The following is a 10,722-nucleotide window of genomic DNA, read 5'->3' as shown; positions in this document are numbered from 1 at the left end:
GCCCGTCTCGGCCTCCCAAAGTGCTGGGATTACAGGCTTGAGCCACCGTGCCCGGCCAGCTAATATTTTTGAAAAGATTTTTACATTTATAATTCCTAAGTAAGACTGACATGTGGTTGTCTTTGTCGTGCTTGTTACCAAGGTTATGGTAGCTTAAAATGTGAATTAGGCTTTCCATCTTTTTTTGTGCTCTAGAAACTGTCTTTAATTATGATAATGACACTTTTTTCCTGATTACAAAAATGATCATTTTCTTATAAAATGTTAGAAAATCCCACTACTTAGATAGAACCATGGTGCTTTCATGTGTTTGTATTTAGTTCCTAGGTTGTTTTTTCGCTGTTTGGGTGATATTTTATTTTATGACTTGATTTTTTTTTTCCTTTTCATAAGTTGTGATGGATATCTTTCTATGTGAACAAATTGAGATTTGAGCCATAATTTTTAATGGCTACATATTGTGTCTTTTATCTCCCGAATGCTTTTGGTTTTTGATTTTGTGGGTTCCTCTTCGTAGGCCTGGTGTGTGGGGGGCTTTTTTGTTTGCTTCTTTTGCCCTTTTCTCTTTGAGTGTAGAGAGATCTGTTTTCCTTGGTGTTTCCTTACAACGTTGTAGGTGGTTCTTCGTTGGTTCCCAGGAGCATGGGGATAGTTCAGGTTCGACTTTTCTTGGCTGCTGGTGCCTTGGAGGTCTGCTGGATGTGTGCAGTCTGGGCCAGCCTCTGGCACACTGGCTGGTTTTCCTTGGTGTGATTCTGCAAATCCAAGGAGGGAGTCCACTTGAGTTATATAATTGCTGCTTTGGACAAGGTAGCAAAGGAAACCTGTGGTATTCTGTCTTTTTAACATGTCTCTGATTTCATCCGTGGGTGAATATGTTTTAACTGACACAGGCGGTTTTTTCGCGTTTCCAAATTCCTGAGAGGCCTCTTCTCGCCCTCTTCTCCATCCTTTAATGTAACAGGTTAGAGTCACAGACACAAATTTCCTCTGGGATGATTGGAGAAAATTCACATACTCCTGGGAAAAGAGTCATGTGTGGTTAACATTCCTCTTGCTTAAAAAGAACACATTGCCGTAAAACGTTTCATTGGGTTGTAAATTTTACTGGTTGTTTAGAGAGCCTGGTGGGGATGGTAATGGGACTTCACGCTTTGTCATTTGAAGCCTGATTGAGAGAACTGTGGGTTTTTGCTCTGGAATGAAGACTTGGGGAACACAATTTCCTGCATAGTTCCAAGGCAGATACATAGGATCAATGGGTAGAAGCTCAGGCCACAGGATTCAGCTGATGGTGAGAGCTCACTGACAGTTTCTAGTCAGTATCGGTGTTCCAGCCTGGCTTGGCTCACCACTTGGCCAGGATGTGGAGTGGGTACGAGCTGTAAGTGGGCAGCTGGGCCAGGGCACCACTGAGCCTCCTTCCAGCCCCGAGTTTGTCGTGAGGGGCTGAGTATCTGTCTCTTCCAGCCCTGGCTTGGTTGAATCATAGCCCGTGAAGTAGTGTTTATGTGATGTAATTTCGTGGATTCTGCACTGTGGACTAGAATACTTAGGATGTGTTCTTTTCTTTTCAGCTTACCGTGACAATCAGAGCTTTGTTGCAGAACCTGAAGGAAAAGATCGCCCTTTTGAAGGACTTATTGCTAAGAGCTGTGGCAACACATCAGATGTATCCATGTAAACATTTCCACCTCTTTTCTAGAGTGGGAGGAAAAGCAGTCGTATTTTAAGAAAGGAAGGAATCTGGGCCACCCAGATTTTCCCACAGCTTGAGGAAGACCTGGTTTCCAAAATATTGCCTGTAATCTTGATTTCTATTTTCAGTGTCTGTTACATGTTTTACAGTGAATATGCTGGCAAAGCAAGACCTACCGAGGGAATTAACTTACTTGGGTGTAACCTGTACAGTACAGGAAGCTAATGCTTTCCATCAGTGCTGTATTTACGGAGCCCCGCACTGCTCCCTGTCTAGACCGCCTTGACCGTAGCTGGCTACTCCTCCAACAGGAAAACTTCCATGATCATCCTAAGCTGTGATTCTGCTTCTGGAAGTTTTCAGAGTTTTTAGTGATCATTTCTTTTCGGAGAGGCCAATACCAGTAGAAACCATACATCTCTCCCTTCCCCACCTACCCCAGTGTTTATGTAGATGATTGAGATATGGCTTGTTTGCCTTATTTTTCCTCCAGAGGCACAGACACTGCCTCTAGTATGGGAGTTTGAGGGGAAGGGGTGGGGTGGGACTTCCTTGAAGCAAGTTATGCCATCATCTTAACCTCCTACCAAGTGGTAAAATATTTTTTTTTTTTTTAGAAATTCATAATCTGGGCCAGGTGCAGTGGTTCACACCTATAATCCCAGCACTTTGGGAGGCCGAGCACTTGAGGCCAGGAGTTCGAGACCAGCCTTGTCAGCATGGTGAACCCCATCTCTACTGAAAATATAAAAATTAGCTGGGCATGGTGGCGCACACCTGTACTCCCAGCTACTCGGGAGGTTGAGGCAGGAGAATCACTTGAACCTGGGAGGCGGAGATTGCAGTGAGCCGAGATCATGCCACTGCACTCCAGCTTGGCCAACAGAGTGTGACCCTGTCTCAAAAAATAAAAAAAAAGAGAAATTCATAATCTGATCAATTTAGGAATATATACATGACTTGTTACCTATACTAACCCTTTACACCCGAGTGTGTATTGGTTTGAAAACTTACCTCAAACTGGTCTTCTCTCATCATTTCTCTAAATTATCAGTAGTTCATGCCAAAGACCCAATTTTTCATATTTCAGGGAGTGGATACTTCCAGGTTTTAAATATATGGAAATACGGGAATACAACTTTTTAGATAAAACAATGGAAAGTGTTCTAAAAATTATTTTCCCCCATTGTTACCCCTTTATATCACTAGGAATGTTGGCTTAGTCGCATGATTTTCTAGATATTCAATTATTGATCCACTAAGGTTTAAAATAAGAGTTTAATTTCAAACAATTAGGGCCTTATTTTTAACACAATTGGAATATTCTGAGATACTTCACCTTCCATGTCGTGTAATTTGTTATGGCACAGTTGGTCTATCATATAAAGGGTTTTTATTTTACCCAAATCAACAAGTCCTAATATACAGACCTCACTGCACCATTGTGCCCAGCTAATTTTTTTTTTTTTTTGAGAGGGAGTCTCATTCTGTTGCCCAGGCAGGAGTGCAGTGGTGCAATCTCGGCTCACTGCAAGCTCTGCATCCCAGATTCACGCCATTCTCCTGCTTCAGCCTCCCGAGTAGCTGGGACTACAGGTGCCCGCCACCAGGCCCGGCTAATTTTTTTGTATTTTTAGTAGAGACAGGGTTTCACCGTGTTAGCCAGGGTGGTCTCGATCTCCTGACCTCGTGATCTGCCCATCTCAGCCTCCCAAAGTGCTGGGATTACAGGTGTGAGCCACCATGCCTGGTCTAATTTTTGTATTTTTAGTAGTTTCAAATGGGCAGTTCTATTTCCTCTGCTTTCAGTACTAAGCACTGGGAAGTCTACACATGGCAAGGTGTGTGAATTCATGTTGGTGTTACCTAAAGCATATATATTAGAAAGGTAACTACATATTGTTTCATGATATCATATGCATTTGCTTCCATTTAGATAACATTATTAGTCACCTTGTTTATGTGCTAAACCTACTACAAGAAAAATATACAAATTAAGAGCTTTTTCTTTTTTCTATTAGTAATAATTGCTGCTAGTTATTACAGAGTACTAAGCATACCACAGTTATAATTGACTCTGTTCTCCTAAATGCTTACAGTCTGATCGTCTGTTGACATCGCACAGGTTTTTGGTTTTGTGGTCATCTCAGAATTACTTCCCAAATTATTGAATTAAGGAGTAAGCATCAAAAACACTGAACAAAAGTTATTTAAAACATTACAAAAATATTTAGGGGCCTTAATGTGGATAATTTAGAATTTACTAGGAGATATAAAAAATTCAACTGGAATACAACAACTTTCTTTAAAAGTCTATTTATTTTTTCAAATAATTGATCTATTTCTACTGTAACAACTGCAGCCAATACTAGGGATGGCATTTAACTAATCCACCCCATGAGGGCGCTCATAAACCTGTGTATTTTCAGGGAGGCCACCTTTTTTTTTTTTTTTGAGATGGAGTCTCACTGTCGCGGAGACTGGAGTACAGTGGCGCAATCTCAGCTCACTGCAACCTTCACCTCCCGAGTTCAAGCGATTTTCCTGCCTCAACCTCCTGAGTAGCTGGAATTACAGGTGCGTGCCACTGCACTCAGCTAATTTTTGTATTTTGAGTAGAGACAGGGTTTCACTATGTTGGCCAGGCTGGTCTTAAACTCCTGACCTCAGGTGATCCGCCCGCCTCAGCCTCCCAAAGTGCTGGGATTACAGGCGTGAGCTACCGCGCCTGGCCACAGAGGCCACTTTTGATGTAAGGGAAAAGAGGTAGTGTATATATTATGAAGGCTTCTTTTTAATTCTCCTTCTGTTCCTCCCATCTTGCCTTCCCCTAACCTCCATCTTCTTCTCAAACGTTTAAAATAATTCTCTGGCAGTTATCCTCCAGATTTAAGATAGATAGCAATCTGTGAGTCCTAATAATCTCATATTACTAGATTTTTTTGGTGTTTCCTTCTCTTCCTTACAAAAATAAATACTGAGGCCAAGTTAAACTTCGCACCGAAAGTCACTGATGAAGTTGGAGAGATAACCCAGAATTCCAGCAGAGGAGGTTTTTTTTGTTTGGTTTGGTTTTTTTTTTATAGACAGAGTCTCGCTCTGTCACCCCGGCTAGAGTTCAGCGGCGCAATCTCGGCTCACTGCAAACCCCGCTTCCCGAGTTCAAGTGATTCTCCTGCCTCAACCTCCCGAGCAGCTGGGATTACAGGCATGTGCCACCATGCTCGGCTAATTTTTGTATTTTTAGTAGAGATGGGGTTTCACCATGTGGTCCAGGCTGGTCTCGAACTCCTGACCTAGTGATCCACCCACCTCGGCCTCCCAAAGTGCTGAGATTACAGGTGTGAGCCACCGTGCCCAGCTCCAGCAGAGGCATTTTCTACACTGAGGAGAGGATTCTTGGAGAGCTTTAGTCATTACCCAGGACCCCACAGCTAGGAAATGGAAGAACCAGGTTCAAACACAGGGCTGGGTGGCCCCAACGTGAATTGTTTAAAAGCTGAATTATACTTGAGTAGAAATAATACAGTCAGCTGTCGCCTGGCATGTCTTCAACTCGAATTCTCTATTAATTGTTGTGTTGCTGGACTGCCAAGACAAATCTTGTTTATAACACAAATCTTCAAGAACCTTCTTAACTATCAGAAGATTAGACAGTGTTCACTGTGGTTTATTAGGTATACTTTATGATGTTGAGAAAAATGTTTGTTCATAAATCACCAATGGAGTGACTTTTTAATCCTTTTTTTGAGGCATAATGAATGTTTGGTGACTTTTTTAATGTGAATATTTGAACACCACGTTTCCTTACTGTGCTGGGTAGTTGAGAGTTTATGATCCTTAATAAATTTATGCCTTTCTACATTTGTGAACGTGTCCAAAGAACACTAGGAGTTGCCAGAAAGATAAGTCCTATGCAAATGCTTTCTAAACATTGAAATTCATGGAATTAAGGCATGGGATGTTATGTTCTCTCCTGAAAAAGTATTTTTCTCCTGGCAGGACTAAAAGTCAAGTTAAAATGGAAGTTCTGTGCTTTTGAATCCGTTAGTATGCAATTAATAATCTGAAGTCTTGCAGTCAGAGAGTTTAAATTCTGAAAGGCCTTAACATCTGTTCACAGTGCTCTTTGAGACAGGAACTGTAATTGCCTCACCAGCTGAGAAGAGGTGTATGCTATGGGAGGCCGCATGTGACATTCCAGATAGTACTAAAGAGACTTAGTACCATCTTCTTAGAGTTGGCTTCACAAGAAACTTATCCTTTTGTTGGCATTTCAAAGGAGGCCGCACCTTTACTTATTTTAAAGAGAATAAAGAAAATCTCTTTACAAAGGGGTTTGATGTCAAAAAGTACTTTGGTGTCTTGGGAGAAGGCCTTTGGAAATAATTTTTAAAAATCTATAAAAGATAGGTAAGTAGGGCCAGGCGCGGTGGCTCACGCCTGTAATCCCAGCACTTTGGGAGGCCGAGGCGGGCGAATCATGGGGTCAGGAGATGGAGACCATCCTGGCTAACACAGTGAAACCCCGTCTCTACTAAAAATACAAAAATTAGCCGGGCATGGTGGCGGGCGCCTGTAGTCCCAGCTACTCGGGAGGCTGAGGCAGGAGAATGGCGTGAACCTGGGAGGCGGAGGTTGTAGTAAGCCAAGGTCGAGCCACTCACTGCACTGCAGTCTGGGTAACAGAGGGAGACTCCGTCTCAAAAAAAAAAAAAAAAAAAAGGTAGGTAAGTAGATAGATAGGTGCATAGACAGATGTGGTGATTACTACATAACAAACCCCAATGGATGTGGTTGTGGAGAGGCTGACTGAACAGATTTTACTGAACATTTTTACAGTGGAGGCAGACTGGCTCTCAAACACTGTGCCTGTCCATCGGTTTACACTGATACTTGGTAACATGAGAAAAATAAGGAGAAGATAGTGTTTATGTAGTGGAAGTTTTCTGATATATAAGAACTTTTTTCTGACTTAAGACAGGATCTCACTGTGTTGCCTAGGATGGAGGGCAGTGGCAAAATCCTAGCTCACCACAGCCTCAAACTCCTGGCCTCAAGTGATCCTCCTGTCTCAGCCTCCCAAGTGGCTAGGACTCCAGGTGTATGTCACCATGCCCAGCTAATTTTTTGTAGAGATGGGGTCTTGCCATTTGCCCAGGCTGGTCTCGAACTTCTAGCCTCAAGCGATCCTCCGCCTCGGCCTGCAAAATGTTGGGATTACTGGTGTGAGCCACCATGCCAAGTCTGTTTTCTGATTTATACAGAACTGTTACATGGTTCTTTCTAGTTTTTGGTGTTAAAATCTCCTTGCTTTTTCACCATGGTAGTAAAAGTAGACCGTTTTATTTCTTGTTTTCTTGAATACCCATACCTGGCAAAATGTATAATTGGTAATTCTATGTAAGTTACACCCCCCCCTAGTTTTTTTGGACATATTACTGGTCCATGAAACCTGAATGTCCAGGCGCCATTGGTATAGTGGGAACAACATTGGCTTTGAAAGCAGACAGATCTGAGATCGAAGACCAGCTCTGCCACTTACCAAGGCCAAACAGCAATTTAGCCTTTCTGGACCTTAGTTTCATTATCTGTAATGTAGGAATAATCATGCTTTGCCAGGTTATTGTGCAAGCTGAAGAAAATCTTTTTAAAGCCCTTCACAGGACTAGCCCCCATAAGGGTGGGTGGTGAATAAAAGGTGGTTACCAACACTTACCCTTGGGGAAGTTACCTAACCTCTTTGTGCCTCATTTGTGGAATGGGATGCTAGAAGTTCACCTGGCATAAAGGCTGTTGTGTAAGGATGAGATGATATACATACAGGGTGCTTCACATAATACTAAGTCCTCCTTGAGGATTAGCTGCTACTGATTATTTTATCATTATTGTAAAGATTTCAGCTACCGTTGAGAATTTACAGGTCGTCCTTTCTTTATGGAGTCTTTAATCATGCATGGTGGTTATATCAAAACACACAAACAATGATGGTATTAAAATAGTACTTGCAAAATGTGATCAGTGCTTTCAGGAAGGTAAGGACTTGGCCTGGTACATCATAAATATTTATTAGTTTGTTGACTTAAAAAAAGAAAGCCGGAAAAGTCTTTTGACCTCTAAAACCTTGAACTGTTCCCTTGCAGTTCTTTTTTGGCATGGAGAAGTAATTATCTGCAAACTTCTTCCTTCGCCAGAGCAGCTCTTTCACAAAATAAGGCTTACCTAAATTCTATTTTTTTTTTCTTTTTCGAAATGGAGTTTCATTCTTGTTGCTCAGTCTAGAGCACAGTGGTGCAATCTCAGCTCACCGCAACCATCACCTCCCAGGTTCAAGCGATTCTCCTGCCTCAGCCTCCCAGGTAGCTGGGATTACAGGTGTGCACCACCATGCGTGGCTAATTTTTGTGTTTTTGGTAGAGACGGGGTTTTGCCATGTTGGCCAGGCTGGTCTCAAACTCCTGACCTCAGGTGATTCGCCCACCTCAGCCTCCCAAAGTGCTGGGATTACAGGTGTGAGCCGCCGTGCCCGGCCTAAATTATTAATCCTTATACCAAATATATGAGAAAATCCAGGAGCTGGAGTGGGATTGGGTGTCCTGTGGATCCAGTTGCATATTCACCCTGCACCATCTGTGGTTCAAATGCTTACCAGGTTACAGCAGAGAAACTGGGCTTATGCATGTTGGTAGTAGGTATTAGTAATATGAAATCAGGATCCAGTTTTATTTACAACCTTACATATCCATGAATTGGCTATAATTACATGTAAAATCAGCATAGCCAAGGACAAAGTACTGTGATCATTAGCTCTTCTCTTCCTCTTCTTTGTCTGTCTGTTCTCTTATCTTCTTCCTTGGCTGTTCACCAGGTTGGTGGAAGAGGGAGGGGATTCCCCAGCACTGGCCACTGACTGTGTGCTGTACTTTTTTTTGTTTTGAGATGGAATCTCTGTTGCCCAGGCTGGAATGCAGTGGCACAATCTTGGCTCACTGCAACCTCTGCCTCTTGGGTTTCAGTGATTCTCCTGCCTCAGCCTCCTGTGTAGCTGGGACTACAGGTGTGTGCTATTACACCCAGCTAATTTTTGTATTTTTTTTTAGTAGAGACGGGGTTTCACCATGGTGTCCAGGCTGGTCTCGAACTCCTGACCTCGTGAACCGCCCGTCTCAGCCTTCCAAAGTGCTGGGATTACAGGCGTGAGCCACGGCGCTCAGCCTATGTGTCCTACTTTCTGCTTGTCCTTAGCATCACTCAGGCACACTCTTTCCCACTACCCTACTTTACCCAACTGCTACACACCTGTCCACATACATGCTGTATAGATTGTTTCCTGGATGATCCTTTGACCTCTTATTAACAACAACCCTGATATAGCAAGGGTGGTCCATTCATCAATTTATTCTCATTCCATCTCCCTCCTCCGCATCTCCTTATGCTCTGTTCTCTCCATAGATTAAAATAAAATATGAAACAAAGAGTCAGAGTGTTCCTAATTGGATTGTTTTTCAGATTTACAGAGTCCCTGGGAATAGGCTGAATTCATACGCACAGTATTGTTTTTATCAGGATTCTAAGAAGTGGCAAAGTTAAGTCAGCACCTCAAGGTGGAGAAGTCCCCAGAGTGTTTGGTGGAAAAGCCGTGAGCTAGGGTAGAAAGACCTGGGCTCTCACCTAGCATTGCTGTTAACCCAGGCAAGTGACTTAGCCTTGCTGGTCCTTAATTTTCTGGTCAGCAAAACAAGAGAATTGGGGTTAAGGCCTCTTCTAGCATCAACTGTGCGGGTTTCCGTCCTTTGGTTACTCATCGACAAAACATCATCATCAAGTTTTACTGTTTCTGAAACTGATGTTCTTTGTTTAAATCTGTAACTAGTATCTGCTGATTTTAAAATGTACCTTTATTGTTTTTATTACAAAGCGTATTATACTTTCTACTGATACATTTCTCATTAGTTGTTCCCAGTGACTCCTCTTTCTCTTCCTTGTTCTTTTCTGTCTCATCTCATTCTTCATAGTTAAGTGTTGATGGTTGGTAGCTAGTGTCTCAGACTTTTCTAGGCTGGAAATATATGCATATGTAAATAAGAAATTCTTTTGACTATAAAGGGATTGTATTATACATACGGTTCTGAAGCTTGTGTTTTTATTGATTAGCAGATGATAGAGACAAACATTAGGAAACAATATTCAGTGAAACATCAGTCTCCCTTATACCCTTAATCCCTAGTTGTCTTTCCTTAGAGGCAATGTTTATATATCAGAAATGTTCTGTGTATATATACACACATATACAGATACGATTTTTTTTTTTTTTAACAAAGTGGGAGCATACTGTTCCCTGTTTAGCTCCTTGCTGCTGCTGTTGTTTTTCCTCTTTTGGTTTAATGTTATATTTTGTAGATTACTCCATGTCAAATAATTCATGTAAACACTTAGTAAGTGCTCAAAAATGTTAATTATCATTATCAGCCCCCTAAGCAGCTTTCCTATTCTTGGTTTAAGGCTACAAAACATTCCATTGTACAGATACACTAGTTACTTACTGATATTTCCAGTGTGGCTATTATAAATAATAGTTCAGTGGACATCCTTGCTTCTAAGTCCTTGTATGACTGTATCTGCAGGAGAAATGTCTGTTGAAAGACTGTACCTTTTACATTTTGTTAGGTATTTAGAAGGCAGTTTAGCAGTTGGTTGAACCTGTTTGCATTACTATCAAGAATGTTTGAGGCGGCCGCGTGTGGTGGCTCCTGCCTGTAATCCCAGCACTTTGGGAGGCAGCGGTGGGTGGATCACTTGAGGTCAGGAGTTCGAGACCAGCCTGGACAACATGGGGAAATTCCATCTCTACTGAAAATACAAAAATTAGCTGGGCGTGGTGGCGTGCGCATGTAATCCCAGCTACTTGGGAGGCTGAGGCAGGAGAATCGCTTAAACTCCAGAGCTGGAGGTTGTGGTGAGCCAAGATCATGCCACTGCACTCCAGACTGGGTGACAGGGAGACACTGCCTCAAATTAAAAAA

The 10,722-nt window shown here is 42.2% G+C and overlaps 1 protein-coding gene across 1 annotated transcript in view; it reads left to right on the top strand.

The window, feature by feature from the left end:
* The window catches only part of STX8 (syntaxin 8), a 406,185-nt gene that overhangs the window by 24,147 nt on the left and 371,316 nt on the right, over nucleotides 1-10,722 (top strand). Inside the window, exon 3 of the mRNA XM_011973154.1 lies at nucleotides 1,578-1,672. Within this exon, the coding sequence (XP_011828544.1) occupies nucleotides 1,578-1,672 (95 nt within the window). The remainder of the gene's footprint in view (nucleotides 1-1,577; nucleotides 1,673-10,722) is intronic.

Source organism: Mandrillus leucophaeus, unplaced genomic scaffold (genome assembly GCF_000951045.1).
Source record: "Mandrillus leucophaeus isolate KB7577 unplaced genomic scaffold, Mleu.le_1.0 Scaffold135, whole genome shotgun sequence".
In the NCBI taxonomy this organism is placed as follows: domain Eukaryota; kingdom Metazoa; phylum Chordata; class Mammalia; order Primates; family Cercopithecidae; genus Mandrillus; species Mandrillus leucophaeus.
The sequence above is the reverse complement of the archived record's forward strand: the minus strand, read 5'-3'. Positions and strand labels throughout refer to the sequence as shown.